Source organism: Suricata suricatta, chromosome 12 (genome assembly GCF_006229205.1).
Source record: "Suricata suricatta isolate VVHF042 chromosome 12, meerkat_22Aug2017_6uvM2_HiC, whole genome shotgun sequence".
Taxonomy (NCBI): Eukaryota; Metazoa; Chordata; class Mammalia; order Carnivora; family Herpestidae; genus Suricata; species Suricata suricatta.
Genome location: NC_043711.1, coordinates 20,520,630 through 20,540,138, shown reverse-complemented (window position 1 = coordinate 20,540,138; position 19,509 = coordinate 20,520,630). Strand labels below are relative to the sequence as shown.

General features: G+C 55.9%; 1 protein-coding gene across 2 annotated transcripts in view; it reads right to left on the bottom strand.

Annotated features, from left to right (window-relative positions):
- Positions 1-1,843: 1,843 nt before the first annotated feature.
- Positions 1,844-19,509, bottom strand: part of NISCH (nischarin) — a 33,840-nt gene continuing 16,174 nt past the window's right edge. The window contains exons 8-21 of one of the 2 annotated variants that reach the window (XM_029916358.1): positions 19,194-19,346; positions 18,466-18,534; positions 17,792-17,977; positions 17,266-17,394; positions 16,029-16,142; positions 15,561-15,672; positions 11,235-11,359; positions 10,168-10,217; positions 7,620-9,017; positions 5,424-5,856; positions 4,747-4,903; positions 4,107-4,235; positions 3,469-3,630; positions 1,844-3,068 (exon numbers count right to left, since the gene is read on the bottom strand). In XM_029916358.1, coding sequence (XP_029772218.1) covers positions 2,458-3,068; positions 3,469-3,630; positions 4,107-4,235; positions 4,747-4,903; positions 5,424-5,856; positions 7,620-9,017; positions 10,168-10,217; positions 11,235-11,359; positions 15,561-15,672; positions 16,029-16,142; positions 17,266-17,394; positions 17,792-17,977; positions 18,466-18,534; positions 19,194-19,346 — 3,828 coding nt within the window. In that variant the 3' untranslated portion in view covers positions 1,844-2,457. Of the gene's footprint in view, positions 3,069-3,468; positions 3,631-4,106; positions 4,236-4,746; positions 4,904-5,423; positions 5,857-7,619; positions 9,018-10,167; positions 10,218-11,234; positions 11,360-13,892; positions 14,974-15,560; positions 15,673-16,028; positions 16,143-17,265; positions 17,395-17,791; positions 17,978-18,465; positions 18,535-19,193; positions 19,347-19,509 lie in introns of those variants that run through there. The other variant, XM_029916360.1, reaches the window with a different exon arrangement.

Here is a 19,509-nt window from a genome sequence, read left to right as displayed (position 1 = left end):
ACCAATGCAAACAACTGTCTAGCCCATGTCTACAAGCCTGGCCTATATCATTCAGAGGCTCTGGGGTTGGGGGGCCCTGGCAGTTGAGGGTAGGGCAGTCCCTGAATCGGGTCTGCCTGTCTTGACCTTTCCAACTTCTGAGAGCAGCTGTGGAGCCTGTGCTAAGCAGACAGCGCATCAGACCCTTCTTCAGCTCACCTGCCCCAGCTACATCCTCCACCTTGTCCCTGTACCTTCCTTCTCTCCCCAAGGGGCCTCCTGGCTTCCCACTGCACCCCAAACCTCTCTACCAGTCCCTGACCTTGCCTGCTCTGCCACAGGCACCCTACTCCCCAACCTGCTGCTGTTCCCCCAGATCCTTTCACAGGGACTCACCCCAAGGTCAGCCTCAGGTCAACAGTCACCAGCTACCATCACTTCCTAGCACTTGCCACCGGTTGACACTGTTTATTTCGTTTATTCTCTGTCCTCTGCTGGAATGTCAGCTATGGAAGAGCAGGGATGGTGTCTGGCCATTTTTCTCACAGTGGATGCTGAGCTGATTTGTGGAGTGAATAAAGGCAGGCACCTTTATCACCCCATTACTGGTGGGGAAACTAGACTCAGTGCTGGGGCACTTGTCTAAAGTTGCTTGGCTAATCAGATTAAGGTTCCATCCTCGACGCTTAAGGTCTGCTGCCTGCAGGGCCCCATGCACTATACGGTGCAGCCTCTTGCCAGTAAGTCTGTCCTCATGGACCCAGGCAGGGGTCGGCTGTCATGCTGGTCCATGGGGCCTGGGAAGAGTAGCCCTGGTGGTGAGGTCTGTGTATGCCAGGCCTGGGCATGGTGGACCCTGCCCCTGTTTAGCACCATCCCCGTTTACACACAACAGATATAGGCAGGTGGCCATGTAAATGTCTTCAATAAAAGCCTGGTAGGGAGAGAAGCCTTGTTGCCTGCCTCCTCCTCCTCCTAAGCAGGCCCCTCTCCCCTTATTGGCTGGAGGAGCTACTGGCTGGGCTAGCTTTTGAAATCTGGCTGGAAGGTCATAGGTGTGACCTTCCCATATGTGCCTCCCCCCGCCCCACCGCCCCTCGCAGCCTTCCTGAAGGTGACCAGTGCTCCAGACCTTCTGCTGGCACCAAGGACAAACAGAAGTCGCAGGCTAGAAGCTGGGCTGGCCACCCTCCTCTCACTTCTTCTCCAGTACTGCCTGGCCCAAATGGCCCCAGAGGCTTGGGGACTGAGGTTCCTAGCTGGGCCACGAGGGTGAGACGAGTGGGGCTCCAGGGCCCCACTCTGGGGGAAGGAATGGGGTGAGAAAGGGTGAGACACGGGCTGGCTCCCAAAGCATCCTAGGTCCTCATCTGGCAGGGCTCCTGGGGCAACCCCCGCTTCTCTGAGAACAGGAACACACTATCCACCACCTCAGCCCCGCTCCCACAGGCTGTCTTCCTGCCAGTGCTCCTGGTGAGACCCCCAGACCCTACCCCACACAATCCCAGGCTCCAGGCCTTACCCTCAGAACAGACTGCAGCTTCCGCTAGAGCCAGGCTGGGTGTGACGTTCCAGACCTGCAGGAGGCAGAAAGCCAGTGAGCCCGTGTACCAGGTGCACCCTGAGGCTCAGCATGGCCCGATCCCAAGGGTCCCCAGACACCTCCCCTGTGCCGGCACTCCCTTGCCAGTGCCACCCCGGGAGAGTGGCTCCTTTGCCCTCTGTGCCCTTCTCCTCCCCCCCCATACCCCTGCCCCACCAGCTCACCTTCCTGCTTCTCTAGGGTACCCTCTCCCTCATGCCAGCCTGCCCTGGTCCAATGCCCTGCTGGGACCCCAGTGGCTCTTGAAATGAAAGACTCAGACTGTGTCAAACTCTGCTTTATTGGAATGGAGAAAACAGGGAACAGGAATCACACGCGGTGCTGGGTGCTCTAGGTCCCCTGGCCCCATCCCTCTCAGCCCCGAGGCCTGGGGACCCCTGCCCCTATGGAGCTCTCCCACTTGTCTGGACCAGCAGAGGCCTCCACTTTGGAAAACTAACACGAGGCAGAAGCTTCCGACGTGTATTTTGCTACCAGCTTCACGATTAGCAGCAAACAGCACAATGACAGCACGTGACTGGACTAGACATTTCAGGAAAGGACACAAAGAAGAATAAATTGGACCCACGGTGCCACACATTAATAATGGTCCCACGACAAAAGACACGACACTAAAGTGCCAGCCACACCACACCAGGGCAGGCAACAGACCACAGGAGGCTGCTTGCACACAGAGGTCCTGGAGGGGCTGGCGCTTTCACTCCCAGTACTGGAAAGAAGTGACTGAACGCCTATGTTCATATTCTCTGTGAGGACAGTCAGATGAAGGTATCCAAAAGGGAGCAGACAACGCTTTAAAAACAACAAAGAAAGCCTGCCTCCCGCCCTGAGTGGATGCCAGGGTGGGCAGGCAGCAGGGCCAGCTGCAGTCCGGGCTAGCCGGTGAGCTCAATGGGCAGCTCACGGCCACACAGGGCCTCCCACTGGCGAGCCAGCAGCGAGATGAGCTTCTCTCGGCTCTCGGCACTGGGGACAAACACCTGCCACTGGACCTCACGGCCCTGGCCGCCGCTGGCAGGACCACCTGGCATCTCCCCGAAGTGGTCTGGGGTGACGCTGCCCATGAGGTCACGGCCCTGCACATCGTCAAAGATGAGGGTGAGGGCCTGTGGGTAGGTCTGATAGCCCATGAGCACGCGGTCCAGGTCTCGGACACGGCGGCCATCATCCAGCCGGTACCGGTCTCTCTGCGGCGGCTCTTTGGCGAACTCAGGCAATGGGTAGTGGACGAAGTCCTCGTCCAGGAGGAAGATCTCCGCGCTGGTGAGCAGCAGCGTTTTGGGGCGCAGCATGCCCCTGCAGCGCCCACGTGGTGGCGTGCCCACCTGGAAGGCCTGCACATACAGCAAGATGCTGAGGGCCGGTGCCTTCTCTGGGTCAGCCATCTTCTGGGCCACAGTGAAAGTCAGGTCCCCAATCTCCTCCTCACTGGGGTATGTGAACTTGACACGGCTCGAGTGGATCAGCTCATAGTTTTCCATCTTCCCTGCAGAGAGAGATGGCCACCAGGGCTGGAGCCTGGAACTTGCCCGCTGTGACGCCCAGAGCACCAGCAAACCCAAGCCACACAGAATGGCAGCATAAAGGGCTGTCAGAAGCAGGGGAGTACTCCAGGCCCCCACACTCAGGAAGGAGATTCATGGGCCAGCAGCTTAAAGCAGAACAGACACTTGAGATGCATGTGTCAAGTGGCTGAGGGTTTGCTGAGAGACAGGCTCTGCGGTGAAACCCTAGCTGGCTAAGCAGGAAAAACAAAAAGTGAGAAGGCAGAGGGGATTCTGCGCACAGACAGATGCCTGGCGTCTGCTGTGGCCCTTGGGCTCAGGGAGGAGGTCAGTGATATCAGCCCAGGTGGCCTATCCACAGCCTGAGCCAAGTGGGAGTACCTGTGGTCTTGTTCCCAAACTCAGAGTAGAAGTCCTTGTCGACAGGTTCAGGGGAGGGTGTGCGCTCTAGGGAGGAGAGCACGGCCATGAGGTGCTGGAGGAAGCAGTGTGTCAGGTAGCTGTCCCGTGTCAAGCACGTAACCACCTGCACCGGGGAGGAGCCTGCAGGAGAAGGGGCTGGTCACAGTTGCAAGCTGCCACCCCTGGGCCCTGTCCCTGCCCCCCTAGACCACAGAGCCAAGAGGGCCCATGTGGGAAAGCATCACGAGGCCCAGGGAGATAGCTATTTCTCAGGCCGGAAGGGCTGAGACATTTTTCTGGAAGGGGATGCAGAGGCATTAGGGGAAAAGCGTAGCTTTCTCTCTTCAGGAAGTGTGAGTCAGAAACATCCTGCCCGTGAGCCCTGGGCCCACTCTGCCTGCCTGTGGCCACTTGGTTGCCTTGGTCCCTGCCTCGCGCTTGAGCCCAGGGGGTTCTGCACGCTCAGCAGTTCCTGAAGCTGCTTCCTCCCGCTCCGGTGAACTGATTTGTGAGCAGAGATAACTCAGCCTGCGATTACGCACCCACATGTGGAAGGTGGAAGCCCCTGGTGACGCTGGCCTTCACCCAAAATAGGAAAAAGCACAGCGGTCACTCACCCGTCAGCCGGAAATACTGGTCAAAAAGCCCAACGTTGACTGCCTGCAAGTCGCTGAGCTTTAAAACAAAGCACTGGGAGATGTGGAAGGGACTGTTGTTGTAGTCTGTGTTCTTCTGATGCCAGAAATCTATGACAGAAAGACAGGAACCAAGCATGGTGCTGGCTGTGCCAGGCGAGCACGAGGGTCCCAGATGTGGTTGTGTCCAGCAGGAAGGGGTGCCCCGGGCCAGCCTGGTCTGCTGAGGCCTGGCAAGAAGCCACTGCTACCTCTTGTACACATGAGTCCTCACAGGCAATGTCTTGCCTGGCTCAGCAGTGTCACGAGGAGCCCTACAACAGGCCACTGGCTCAGGCTACCACCGAGGCCCCATGGGACAGAGACTGCCCAAGCCCTCCTCATCACGGACAGTTGCTGGGGACTTGCTGGGCCTGCACTCAAGCCCTGGCCTCTGGTCTCTCATGACAGTTCCAGGGGAGAGTGTGGTTATCAACCCCCATCCTCAGACAAGGGACGCTTGGCCCGGCATTGCTGACTTGCTGCTGCCTGAGGCCACACAGCTGACTCTAGAGACAGGGTCCGGCTGGTCTCCTCAGGGACTGCTCTGAGCTCCGGGGTGCCAGCAGGGCCTGGTGCCTACCCTGCAGTGGCTCTGAGAAGTAGCGGCGTAGGCCATCATGCAGCACGAAGTACACAGCCTTGGTGGAAAGCAGTATGCAGGCGGTCACCTCCAGCCCTGGGGTCTGGTAGAACACCACTGAGGACCACATGAGGTGCCTCAGCTCCTCATTTTCAACCTGGATACAGAAAGGCCAGGTCTGGGCCTGCAGCAGAGCAGGGCTGGGGCACACAATCCTCTTCTATGCTGTACTTGAGAACAGAGCTCTGGATAGGGCAACCCCCACCAGCCCCACCGCCCCAGTGACCTGCATGTACTAGTGACATGCCCAGAATCTCAGAGGAGGAGACACAAGACCCTCATCGCATCTTGTCAACGCGTTTATAAACTTGGAAGTAGAGGAGAATTCCAGGATGGGAGATGGATGTAGGGCAGGGGGTGCCTGGGGCCCAAGGCTAGGGGTGGCCACAGGGTGAGGTGGTGACAGAGAAGACAAGTGACCAGGGAAGAGCAGCCCAGGACCTTCCTCCCCAGGTCCTCAAAGCTGTGACCAGCTAAAGCCAGGGAGGAAAGCCAGCACAGAAGTCCAAGAGCCTGCAGCTGACCCCAAGCCGAGCCCTGCCACAGCCCCCAGGACCAACTGTGCTGTCTTTCTCCACACGAGCACCAGCCAGTGAGCCCGGCCCTGTGGCTGCTACCTCGGCAATGCTGCTGTGAAAGAGCTCGATGATGGCGCTCCCGCGCAGGCTGGCGATGTGACGGAGCGGTGGGCAGGCAGGCAGGTGGGAAGGGATCTGATTCTCCTCTGAGGTTGACCGGATCAGGTGCTCGCTTGGGTACTGAGCAGGGGCCTCCGCTTGCACTGCAGGCTCTGCTGGGGCCAGGGTGGGGGCCTCCACAGAGCCTGTGGCTGGGGACTCCGCTGGGGACTCCTCTGGGCCCAAGGCCTCTGCTGGGACCAAAGCTGGAAGCGGGGCCTCCACTGGACCTGGGGTCTTCACAGGATCCGAGGCCTCTGCTAGGGACGGAGCTGGGACCTCCGCCGGGGCCAGGGCCAAGGCTGGCGCCTCCATCAGGTCCGGGGCTGGAGCTGGAGCCTCTGCTGGGGCCTCCTGGGGACGCTCGTCATTGCTGCATCCCCCAATCCCCAAGAAACACTGTGTTATTACAGGGACCCCAGGTGGAGGGTCACATCACACACACAAAACCTCATGTTCACCAAGTGCCACATCTGAGGTCACCTGGAGATGTCATCTCCAGGTTCCCTACAAGAAGACAAAACAAAGGGAAAGTGCCAGGCCCTTTCTCTTAGAAGGGAGATGGGTCAATGGGGGAAAGATAGGCCACCTGGTACCCCAGAGCTGGACGGCCAGACAGATGTGGCCCAAGGACTAAAAATGCATTTTCAGAAGGTGGTAGAGGTATTAGAAATGCCACTCCAGAATCCATAGAGTGGACCAAGTGCCCAGGCCTGGAACTTGAGTGCAAACAGATGTGCCAACCAAAAACAAACTGTTTCTGTTTGCCTCTGGGTCCTCCTGAGGTAGCCCAGCCTCTCAACCCACAGAACCACCATACAGGTGGCCACACTGGGTTTTTGCTGGGCTGGTCTGTTCTAAGTACAAGACCAAACAATGTTCAGAACCCTTAAAGCTCGTTAGGAACTGATCCCTGAGATTTGAAGGACCCTGCCACTGGCCTACATGCCTACATGCCTGTGCCCAGACTGAGGGGGTCTTTGGGACATCATCCTCTCTGTTGGGACAGTCCAGCTGTTGAGAGAAGTCCTCAGGACCCTGATCTTGCAGAAATCCCCGGGGCCGTCTCCCTGTTGTCCTGCAACAGAGATGCGTGTGCTGGGATAAAGCAAGGCACCTATTTTCTGCACTCAGTCCCTACTATGGGCAGGTTTGAGCCAGGCTTGGGGACAGCAAGGAAATGGAGACAAGGTGTCACCACTCGAAGCCTCAGCACAGGGGCAGGGAGGGGAAGGCCATGAAGTATCCAGAGACATTTGAGTGTCTCTCTGGAGGCCAGAGAACTTGAGCTGGGCCCAAGAAGGGTACCCGATTCATCCAGGGAAAGGCTGGAAGCCCTTTGAGAACACCAGTTGCAGGGCAGGGACTACAGGCAGGCTGCACAAGATGCTGAGGTAAGAACAGGGTCTCTACTGCTCACAGAGATGGAAAAAAAAAAATGAGGTAGGCTGTACCTCAGAGAAAAGGAGGAACAACAGATGAAGAGTTTTCTTGCCCAGGCTGGGGAAGCCCCAGCCTATGTGAAGCTGGGGTGCAGGTGCCCTCCAGGGCACAAGGTCCCTCTGGAACCTTGGGTTGGGGTGAACTGAGGATATGACCATGGCAGTCCATGGGCTTCCCTCTAGCCTCAGCCCCAGATGGCCCTGAAGGAAGCCGAGGGAGGGAGATGAGGGGGAAGTCTGGCTCAGGGGACAGAACCAAAGTGAGGAAGAACAGGACAAGGCTGCCACTACTTCCCTGTCTCCCCTACTGCAAGACGGAAAGGAGTTTTGAACAAGGGGACCATCCCAGTCACAAACACAGGTCACAAACACTTTTGCACCTTGCCACTCTTAGCCAATAAGTTCCTCTGGAAGGAATTTACAGAATGGCACGCAGAGAGAGAGAGCCCCTCGGCAGCCCAGTTCTTCCCGGAGAGGGGTATATGGCTCACCACCAGGGTAAGGCTCGGTACTGGGTGTCGTAAGCAGCCGAGAACAGTGCTGAGGCTGGCCAGAGGCCGAGGAAGAGCAGAGGAACCAGGGCCACTGTGGGCCCACTCACACATGCAGATGCTCAGAGACGTGATGTGGGGCAAACAGTCTCAGATACGGTCCCCCCTACCACTTCCCCCCGAGAGCCCGTGCTCAGTCTCACCTGGCCCTGCCCTCGGCAGGCTGGCCATCCACGAGGGGGCCCTGGGACGGAGCCCCGGTCGCAGGGCTCTTGGCGATGACCACTGTCTTTAGGTCCTGCAGCGAGGCCCGCAGCTGGTTGTAGATACGCAGGAAGTGGAACTTCTCGTGGGGCAGCACAAAGATGGCAGTGACAAAGCGGTAGCCCACGAGCAGCTCAAGCACATGGCCATCTGCGAAGGCGCCCCGTGGCTGGGTGCAGCTGCGTGTTGGGTCCAGCAGCACCGTGGATAGCGGCACGCGACTGAGCTTGAAGCTGTTGCGGTTGCGACAGTTGTGGGTGCCTCGGTTGGGCATGGGGTTGAAGTCAGCCTTGATGACGTTGAGGTGCTGGGGCGTGAGCAGCAGCCAATAGGGGATAGCAGCCGACTTGACGGCCTCAGAGGGTGCGCAGCAGGAGCGCCGCACAGCCGAGCAGAGCGTGCAGCTGGCCCACTCGATGTTGCCCGAGTAGTCCCCGGCAGCGGTCTGCACCATGCGCTTGTCGCTGTAGACCAGGTAGACGGGGAAGCAGCCCTGGCTGCGCTCCTGGCCGCCGCCCACCACCTTGTAGAAAGTGAGCAGCTGGCGGAGGAACTCCTGCAGGCTGATGTGGCTGCCGTACAGCACGGGGCTGCACAGCATGGCCATGTGCTGCGGGGCGAAGCAGGAGCGCAGGTCAGCGTGGAACTCGTGCAGGTTGGCGGCATCTGAGATGATGAACAGCGTGTTCTCACTGTGCCGCACCTTGAGCACTAGGCAGAGCTCTGGCATGAGGAAGCCGAACTCGGTGAGATCACCGTGGGGGAAGCAGAAGACGAAGCGCAGGGACGAGAGGATGTGCTGGCTGCTGCCGCGTGACTCCTGGTGTGGGATCTCAAAGACGGCGATGCCAAAGTCGGTGAGCACAAGGCAGGCGGCGAACTGGCGGATGCTGCCCTGCACGTGGATCAGGAAGCACCAGAGCACCTTGAGGATGCGGATGTGCTCCAGCAGGAAGTCCTCGTCCGCGCCCAGGGCCCACTCTAGAGCCAGACGCTCCTCCTCGCCCTCCTCCTCCTCCTCTTCCTCCTCCTCCTCTCCTTCCCCCTGGCCACTCTCCTCTTCCTCCACATCTGGGGGCCCCATTTCAAAGTAGCGGTTCTCAGCAACATCCTCCTCATCGTCATCATCCTCGCCCTGCTCGCCCCGGCCCTCCTCCCGCTGGTTGGCAGCCTCGATCCAGGCAGGCAGCTGTCGCTCAATGGCCTGCCGGATGAGGGTGCTCAGGCGCTGGATGAAGTCCTGGTTGGTGGCCGTGTAGCCAATACAGGTGAAGGGCAGGAAGATGATCTGGCCGGACCCAGGCACCACCTGGACCTCCGGCTCCGCATGCTCCAGGCTGTGTGGGGAGAGGCCAGGTCAACGGCATGCTGGGTTGGCCCATCCCTACCACCCCTACGCACAGCCTGCCACTGCACCCTGGCCTCGACAGACCGACACAAGGGTCTCCCAAGCCTTCTCAACAACTGAGCCTGTCCTGAGTCCACGGCAAGGGCCCCAGTGGGGAGCCAAGGTGCTGGAAGGCTGGGACTGCCAGTTCAGTGAGAGCCCACACCACCAGGGCTCGGCCCGCAGGCACCAACGCTGTCCCGCCACACCACTCGAGCCCCCCCCACCGCAGAAGCACCACAAAGACTTCTCAGTCCTTCAGATACTGGCTGTGAGTCCCAAAGACAATGAGAGCTCAAGGGCATGAAGTCACTGGTTGACAACAGTTCCCTTCAGGGATACCCAGGGGCCTCTGGGATGGGGGTCAGGCAGTAAGCTAGGTGGGTCTTAGGACTTTCCACATTTATTTATTAAAAAAAAATTTTTTTTAACATTTATTTATTTTTGAGAGACAGAGAGAGACAGATCATGAGCAGGGGAGGGGCAGAGAGAGAGGGAGACACAGAATCGGAAGCAGGCTCCAGGCTCTGAGCTAGCTGTCAGCACAGAGCCCAATGCGGTGCTTGAACCCACAAACTGTGAGATCATGACTTGAGCTGAAGTCAGACACTTAACCAACTGAGCCACCCAGGTGCCCCAGGACTTTCCACATTTAAATTCTAGCTCCTCTTGGCCACTGCTCCCCTTGTGAAAAAGCATATAGAGAATAGGATTGGGAAACTTCTATAAAAGGTCAGAAAATAAACACTTTGGGTTTTGGGGGCCACCCAACCCACATATTCTTTTTTTTTTTTTTTTAACAGTGCTTTAAGAATAAAACAACCATTCTTAGCTCACAGGTTATACAAAATAAAATAGGCTGTGGACCAGACTGGCCTTAATCTGCTGACCCCCAGTGTGGGATAACATGTCAAGCAAACTTCAGGGACAGAATTTGGAAACAGACCAGAGCCCACCTCATTGGTGTTTGTTTATTTAAACGAAGAAACAGTTTTGAAAGACTTCTATGAACAGATCCTTAACAAAATCCACTGGTTCCCACTAGCCCACAACTGGGCATGTGCAGGAGGCCTAGAATGCCTTCTCTACCTCTTCCTTACCTCACACCACCAACGGCTCCTGGCACGTCTCGTAAATCATCAGAAGGTGCCTGACAGAGAAGGACATGGAGTGAGCCTCCTACTTGCTACAGCCATTCCCTGGCATTTACTGGGTGCCTGACCCTGAGCCAGCTGCCCCCACCATCCCCACACTTCCCTCAGAGATGGATTCTGGGGCCCAGAAAGGCAGAAATTCATCCAGTCCCCCCACCAGTACACAGCAGGGCTGGGACCCCTGTCCACGTCTGACCCAGCCCATGCCCCCACACAGCTCAGCATGTGCTCTAGATCTGAGGGCTCCTCGTGCCACTCCAGAGGCTCCACATCGTCAGTCTACCAATCTGGCAACTGGGCAGCAGAGGACTCGATGAGCAGAGGCTACCTGGCATGGCACTCCCAATGGTTTCTGGGCAGTGTGTGACTCTGGGGGGGAAGTGAAGGGAGGAATGCCAAGGAGTGTGTGGACAGAGCGAGAACCCCACAGACTGCCCAGGGTAACAAGGCCATGGCCCTGGACTGCTGAACACAGCCAGGGCTCAATGGAGGCCCACGTACCAACCACACTCCCCACACACGAGACCTTCACATCACACTGCTGTCTTCTCTTCCCAGGACTCAGGAAGAAGTTCCAGAACCCTTAGCTACAGCCACAGAGAAGTTTCTAGAGTCACAGACTACTAATGTAACAAGCAGGAGCAGGCAGTATAGCCCAGGGTGCAGGCAACAGGAGAAAAACTCTTTCTGATGGGTGTAGGACCCAAACAATCCCCGCTTAGGGCCTTCTGAACTCCTTTCACAGGAGAGTCCATTCACAGGAGCTAAGAACCATCTGGCTTTGTCACTCAGGGCCTAGTGAGAGAGAACTGCCTATTCCTATTAGCCCTGAGAGAGACAGATGGACAGATGAGACAGGGAATATAAATCGCTCATCACAAAGCAGAGTGGACCAAGCAGCGACAGCACCTGCCCTGGCTCCAGCCAGACCACCTCCTACTCCCAGACAGCCCCAAGCAGAAGAGCTGGTCCACAGAAATAACCAAGCCCCCAGAGTAGGAGGAGGGTGTTACCTGTCCTGCAGGGATGGACTCTAAGGACTCAGAGCATCCCCGGGCAATGGGCTGGTCTTCGGGAGTCAGACTGTCGGTGGACGAGAGGCTGCTGGCCAGGGCCTCCTCCTGCACGAACATGATTCCTAGGGAGACCAGGGGCAGGCGGGCAGGGCAGGCAGGGAAAGTAGCCTTTCAACACACAGGGCTGGGCCCTCAGGCTACCGGCATTGACTGGGGGCCTTTTCAGACCCCCCTACCCCAGCCACGTGGATCATATAAGAAAACATTAAAAGTGGAAATCTTATGGAAAAAAAAATCTCTAAGAACAAATGACTGCTTATCTAACCTCAAGGCAGGACAGACTTTCTAAACCTAAATCTAAAGGAAAAAATTGAGATGTGTGTGACTATGTAACAACCAAACTTCAGTAAGAAACCTAAAATATGGTCAAGTGAAATGAAACAAGAAAAGAGTACTTGCAATACTTGTTGAAGGTGTGTGTCTTTAATCTACAAAAGGTTCTTCCAGATAACAAAAACGGGAGGGGAAAGCTGGAAACCCCGTTAGGAGACCACAAGATGAAGAGACGTCCCACAAAGGAACGGCGGCCAGAAAGAACACAGGAAGCGATGCGCACTCTCACAGGAACTACAGAAGGGCAAGTGGGAACATGACCTCTGTTTTGCCTCACTTTGGCAAGGGCCTGATTGACTGCATGGCCTAGACTTGGCCTAACTGGGCAGAGGAGGGCAGTGGGGCATGAGCTGGCCTGCCCGCTGGGAGAGCAGTTTGGCAGTATGTCCATCAAGAGCCTGAAACGTGCTCACTCCTAGAGCCTCTTTCTAGAGAAATGACCGGTTGGCCCCATCCCCCCAATAACGTAGTATCTCTATAGAGCTTCATATACGCACGGGCTCAGAACCCCTCAATCGGCCAGGCCTTCTTCCAGGCTGTTTTCTTCCACGGTTGGTAAGGACAATCCGTGCTTGGCACCCATGGCCTGTTTTCTGCAGGACACCCCCCACTGACCCTCCCTTAGGCTACCTCCATGGACAGCACACTGACCAATGCACCCCAGAAACACATGGTGTTCTTAAACCCTGATGATGCTGTTTTATGAACACAGCATGTCCCAGCCTGTTACTTCACTCCAAGCGTTTTCTACATCAGTGGAGGGTAAAGACTTCTTAAAAACATTTTCCTAAATACAGCTGGCTAGTTGGAAGAACCCTGAGCACTGACCCCAGTTTTGCAGAGGTTTGAAGGAGCTTAGGGCTTGCCTCCACAGCCTGGCTTTGCCACTAGTCACCATGGTTCAATGAAATGACTGAGCTCCAGAGGTCATGGACCCTTGTCCAGCTCAGCTGCCCCCCAGGGACAGGACAACTCATGCAGCCCACGTCTTCTGCCCATGGGCTAGCAGGGCAAGCAGCCCAAGCCCAGACACCCCCCAAAACCAAGCAGCAGGCGCTATGCACAGGCAGGAAGGCAGCAAGCACACAGCCATGCATAAAGCTCGCTGTTCTCTTCTGGAGGGCACCCCTCTCCTCCCTCACTCACTCAGGTTCTGCCATCCTTTGAGGTTCACCTCACATACTAACCTCCACGGCAAAGCCCTCTCTGCTCTAGACATGGCTCTCACTTCTACAAATGCCCTCACATCATTCTGCCCTGTTCTCCCTTGGGTACACAAGCTCACCTCCCCAAGAGACTCCATGTTCATCAGGGGAACTGTCTTGGTCATCTGGAAACCTGATAAGGATGCAGGGAAGGGAAGCCCTTACTGACCATTTCCGGTGAGCCAGGAGCAGTGTTAAGCGCTCCCACAGCGTTAGCTCATGCACACCTCTCGTTATTTACCACAGTTCATCAAATCTAAGATGCGTGGATGGGGCGCCATCTTGGTCTTAGCAGGTGTCCATGGAAGGCTTTCACACGACTCCATCACGAATACCAGCTGGCTGACAGTGACTATGAAACGCCACTGACTGAAAGACGCATCTCAATTTCAGACAAGTCACAGGGTGGAAACAGGTGCATCTTAGAATCGATGAAGTAGGGTGTATCCACTTTATGGCTGAGAAAACGGAACTTCAGAGAGGCTGCAAGTTGCTTGAAGGAACACGGCCAGGGAAGCTGGGATGCAAACTGGGCTGACTGCCTCCCGGGTGCCTGCTCCTAACCACTTCTCTATAGACCTGGCTGAAGCGTCAACTCTGGCATTTCACACGTTAGCCCCTACTGGTCACAATCCTCCACGGCTCCAACAAGCTGGCTAACGGCTCCTGAGATAACCAGAGGCCTGGTGTTAACTGGAGAGCACGCACCTTATTCACAAGTATGTTCACCTCTACAGGCGGGAGCAGGCTGGGAGCATAATTGCTCCCTTAGGGAGAAATCCTGGCCCGTCCAGGCCAGACCCTGGGCAGGCAGCACATAGCTGAACACAAACATTTCTCCACCTTAGTGAGAAAAAATGTTTTCTTACCACTACCCACCCCACACCCTGTTTGGGACTGAGGAAATGTGGACAGGGACAGTCTTTCTGCTTCCTTCCTGGACCATGGACTGTACAAACAAGTGGTCAGGAAGAGTCATTCGGAGGATGAGACGAGAGGCATCAGACGCCTAGATGGGGCCCGAAATCTGTAGTTTCTCACAAAAAGGAAAGAGATGTGCACACAAAGACATCCACTGCAGTTTTATTTATAAGAGGTGCAAATCTGGAGACAAAGTCTAAACGTCCGGTAGCCGGGAAAGGGGGAGCAAACTACAGTGAGCCGCCCTGTGGCACGTCCCCAGAAGTGGGGCAGTGGGGGAGGGGCTGCCTGCAGCTACGGCTCTGGGGGCAGGCACCTCACGTCCCCCTGCCCACAGTCTGCACTTCACTATCTGGTTCTCTGCTCGCTTGTTCACTCACACGCTCACTCGTTCATCGATTCGACACGCTGAGAACTGGCTGGTTCTCGGCTTCAAGGACCCGTCTCACCTCCCTGCCCCCAAGAAGCCTAGTCACATGGCTCCTCCGCAGGTCTACCAGTGCTGTGACACAGCAGCTCGAGGCAGTGGCCCCCAAGGGGGCTTTGGCCCAGTGGCAGGGAAGCTTCTTCACTGGGATACAATTTCCACCCCTCCCTCTTTCAGGTAAAAAAAAAAAAAAAAAAAACTAAAATTTCTCAGTCAAGGGTGTTATAAAAAGCAGACTGAGAAGCACTCTGGCCCCTAACACCACCACTCCATTCTCCTGATCTCTCTCTCCCATCTCACGGTCATGACCTTGGTGTGCTGCCCTGCCACTGGCTTTCCAATTTAACTCGAGCCCTTCCCCTTTCTTCCTACCCAAGCCCCCTCTCTCTGATGTCATGGCGGCAGAGCATTTTGTACCACAGCTCAATCTCCCTTGCATCCTCTGACGCTTGTCACATCCCATGTTTTGCTGGCATAAATAACGCTGCAGTGAGCATTTCGCCTCCCCCTTCCCCATTAACTTAACCCACTAAGATAAAATCCCCACCAGTGGGGTTACCAGGTCAAGGGGTGGGAACGTTTTTCTGGCTCTTGAAACATAGGGTCAAACTGTTTTCCCAAGACCTCACACCAAGTTCTGCGTCTCCAGGAGCCCGGGCGGGCGGCGTTCTTTCCTGCGTGTCCCGAGCCTTGGCTCCACTTGGGACGGCACACCCTCCCCTCTTCCGTGGGGGCCGGGCCAGCAGACACTCTCATGGGACCTGCTTCACTCACTCATCTCCGAGGATGCCTGGGTTCAAAGGTGAAAGCCCTTTGAAAACGCTAAGACAGTGGGCGGGTGAAGGGAACTGGTCTTCCATGGGTCCACAGACAGCCCATTCTGGGCCCACACACACAGTGTTTTGGGGCTGGATCACACCGTGAGAGCCACAGAGGTGAGGCAATGGTAAAACGAAGTTCCCTACACAAGGCTCAAGGTGCCCAATTCCAGAAAATCACTGGGCCTGGCTTCCCATTAACAAGGAGCCAATCAGCCCACGATGCCTTCCAGGGAGCAGGGTCCTTATGAGCAGCAGCCCCAAGCCTGTTTAAGGTCAGCCCCCTGGCCCCATCAGAAACCCATAGGATCCTACAGGAACTGTTATGGGCATTCAGACCAACTGGAGGTACTTGCTAAACAAACAACAGAGCTGAACTCAGGCCAGCACCCCCCACTCTGTGCCCCCCCCTGGAGGCGCTAGCCTGTAGACAGCACCATGCCCTCCCTGTCTGAACCCAACAGGGAGCAGGTGCCAGCATCAGCCCCAACCCCAGCCAGGAGGCCCAAGCAGGACCTGCGTGACTCTGCCAGGTGGAAAGACACACACACACAATTACCTTGGTTGGAGAGGATGGGCTGGGGCAGGGAGGCAGAGGTGGGAGCCACACTGGGAGGGGAGCCACTGGGCCGGATGCAGGAGGCAGCTGAGAGCCGGGAATCCTCACTGATCTGAGGAGGAGTGCTCAAGTCAGCCCGGGAGAGGAGAGACAGATCAGGAAGCCCAGAACCCGGCACAGCCAGTGGGGAGGAGGGAGGAGCTCCCAGCTCTCACAAGCATGGTGATGGTGCAGGCGGTCCAGCCTAGTCCGTAGCAACCCGATGCGGCAGGTGCTGCCACCGCCCTCCTTGCACAGGTGAGAAGACAGGGGTGTGGCTTGCCCAAGGTCAAGCAGCTAGGATATGGAGGGGCACAGCTGGGATGCAATAGACCCGAGCATTGCACAGCCCGGTTCCACAGTGAGCCAGCTCCTTCCTTAGCTGGCTCTTCACCATTCACTCCTGTCACCTCCCACATAAAGACCCACCTTCTTCTCTGGGTTGTTCAGCTTTGACTTGACCTCCTTGGCTTTCTGAATTGCTTTTAGCACTTCCACGGTATCCAGCTCCTTCTCTGTGGTTGACATGTTGTCCAGACAGACCTACAGAGGTCAGAGAATGGGGTCAGCATAGGGGCTAATGGGAGCAGAGTGGCAGGGGTCCTGCTGAGGTGCAGACCAAGCCCCAACAGGACACAGGAGGCCAAGGGAGGCTCCACCCGCTGGCAAGTAAGCCCTTCGCCACCCATGGAAGTGACCTGAGAGCGCCCACACCGCCTGGTCCATTTCTCAGAGTCCTTCTCTGAGAAGGGGAGGGTGCAGGAACCACCATCAAGGCCTCTTGGGTGGCTGGGAGTGGGGGAGGGTAGCAACCTGAACCAAGCCCCTGGTTATGGCAAAACTCAGATCAGTGAAGAGCAAGGGGAGGGCTGCTGGACGGGGGACCAGGCAGAAGAGCAAGGACACCCAACGGCAAATACAGGAGGGTGCTGTGGCTGGCAAGCAGTGAGGAATGGCAGTGTACTCGAATGAGGAATGGCCCCAAGAACGTGGGGGAGGAGCGGATGCCACACCATGCAGCCTGGGAGGGTAGGAGGAGGACATCTTAGGAACATGGTCTTGGTTGACGGTGTGATGAAAGGGCACTAGGGGCTGAGAAGAGATGAGGCGGGTGGTGAGGGAAGGATGCAGACAGACACCCAGATATCTTCTGGCCTGGGATTTGGGGAGAAGGGGGCAGGGCCTGCTTGAGGCTGAAGACAGGTGAATCTGACAAAGGATCTGTCCGTTTGGCAGGGTGGCAGGTGGCCAGATTACACTCAGCAGGCAACAGACACCGGGCTAGACTACACTGGCAAAGGCGGGCAAACCCTTTAGGTTTGCAGTCTACGAAAAACAGTGTAGCTTTTTAAAAGCGGAAGAGTCTTTCCACACTCACTCTGTGCCTGTTGGTTTGTAGGGAGTCCTCCTGGCCTGAAGCTCTGACAGAAAGGACAAGAGGGAAGCCAGTGGGAACCAGGGCAGCTGGTGTCCCCCACAGAAGGAGCAAGAAAGCCTCTTCCTGGGGAGGCAGCAGAATTCTCAGAACTAAAAGGCCCTTAAGGACCAGATGTCCTTCTGAAGCAGGCAGGCATAAAACAGTGGCTGTTCCCTCCAGTGCTGCCTGTGAAAAGCCAGACCATCGGGACTGTCTCTCTGACAGAGCTGTCCCACCCCAGCGGCTCACCTCAGAGGCCCTCTCTCCAAATTGAGCCAGCACCTTGGTCCGGTAGTCAGGGATGATGCTCAGAGGGTTGTTCAGCAGAGCCACGTGCTCCAGGCACGGGAGGCTGCCAATGCTCTTGACCTCCTCCATCTGTAACACATGAGTTCCCTGCCGTCATCCCTGCTTTGAATGTTTCACGAACAGGGCAACACATCTGACAGCCTCTTTGCAGTGAAAGCTTCCCGCTCTTCTTTTTTTATTTTTATTTTTTGTTTATTTTTGAGAGAGAAAGAGAGAGCATGAGCAAGGAAGGGGCAGAGAGAGGGAATCACAGAATCTGAAGCAGGTTCCAGGTTTTGAGCTGTCAGCACAGAGCCCGATGCAGAGCTAGAACCCATGAACCACGAGATCATGACCTGAGCCGAAGTCGGTCACTTAACCAACTGAGCAACCCAGACCCCACTCCCCCCCCAACTCTTCTTTAAAGTGACAAACACCAAGGCACATTCATCCCAGAACCCTGAGATCCTTCTGGGCTGTGGCTCACCTGCTCGATCCTGTTGTCACGGAGATCCAGGTTGACCAGGGAATAGAGCTTGTGTAGGCCACTCAGGCTCTCTAGGAGGTTGCCTGCCAGGTTCAAGGTCTTGATGTTTCCCAGTTTGGTGTGAACCCCTTCCAAGGAGGAGAGCTTGTTGTAGGACAGGTCCAGGTGCACGAGATTGTACAGGTGCTGCAGCAGAATTGAAAACAGGGTAGGCTGGTTCGAGTCAAGGCTCCCACGAATGATGCAGCAGACCTTCTACCCTCAAACGCCCACTTCCCTCGGACAGTTATTGGCAAGATTCGGAATCCCCTTACTCCCCTGCATGCCCCATGGCCCAGTGGCACCTCCCAAAGAGGCATCACAGCCCACAGGCCCGGCACTGTCCATCATCGTGATGGAGGCATATCTTCACCATGCTCGAGTTATATTTCCATACCTTCTCCCATTCTGTGAAACTAGAGCAACCATCACCCAATGCATCGCTGAGACCCTAAAGGAAGACTAGTAGCCCCTGGCTCTGTAAACCTCTGGTGCACCCAGACACCTCTGGGGTGCCTATGGGAGAAAATCCCAGGATATGGCCAAAACCCCAAGGCTGCATCAGCCGCCTGAACTCTCAGGAGAATGGGACCTTGAGAAGCCCACAGGTGGTGGTTCTTAAACACATGAATTACCTGAAGGTTGTCCACGACCAGCACTCCATTGTGACTCAGGTCTAGGAACTCAATCTTTGGAATCAATTTCTTGTGAAAGAAAAGAGATACTCGAAGTTACTCTAGGAGGAAGCATCCTAGGTGGCCCTTGCACCTGGTGGGATGCTTCCTCCTGACCACGGACCCCTCAGCTGGACACTTCTGCAGGGCTGCTGATGTGACCCCTTCCAGTGTCCACGACTGCAAGTCCCAGGAGCACAAAGGGCCTCCAGTGCTGAGCCTGACCCACTGTTTTTATAGAACACTTGGCTTGTGAAAATGACAAATGGCAAGGTCGCAGACAGGGAAGGAAGTCCATCCCTCCTCTACAACCCTGCCCAACCCCACCAAAAGGACAAATAGAGGAATTACTCTCCTATTGCCCAAATATCATCTGGCTGTCACTCTTATGCAGGCACATCTGGAATCTATGGAGTGAGTTTTCCACTCTACTCCCTGGGCATAAGTTTCTTCACTTACTGTTTTTCTATATCAAATGTGCATGCAATCAGTAGGATCCATTTGGCTCTACCCACTACCTCACCTATTTTAATTAATCCCACTTGAAATTAACTTAAAAGCTGCAAGCAACGCACAGAGCACCGGATACAGGTTTTCCTTAATCCTTCTAGAAAAGGCCAAGTCAAATACTCAACCTTGGGGTTTGATCAGGCCAGAGAAGCCTCTGATGCCTGCCACTGAGAGCATACCACAGACTCGTCGATGCTGGAGATGCTGTTGTGGCTCAGGTCTAGAGTAGTCAGTGCTTGCCATGTGGGGATGACAGCGGTCACAGGGCCTTCCAGGGCAGTGCCTTCTGGCTCCCACTCATCAAATTCCGAAGCTTCGGGAACAAGGACTTCCTATGTAAGAACATCTGGTGAGCACCACACTTGGCCCTCACGCAACACAATCATTGCAAAATTTCAGGAAGGGCTTCAGCATATTTAGCATGTGGAAGTAAACTTGCATTAAAATGGACTTTAGTTCATACAGTTTTAAACGATTGCGAAATAACTGTAAAGC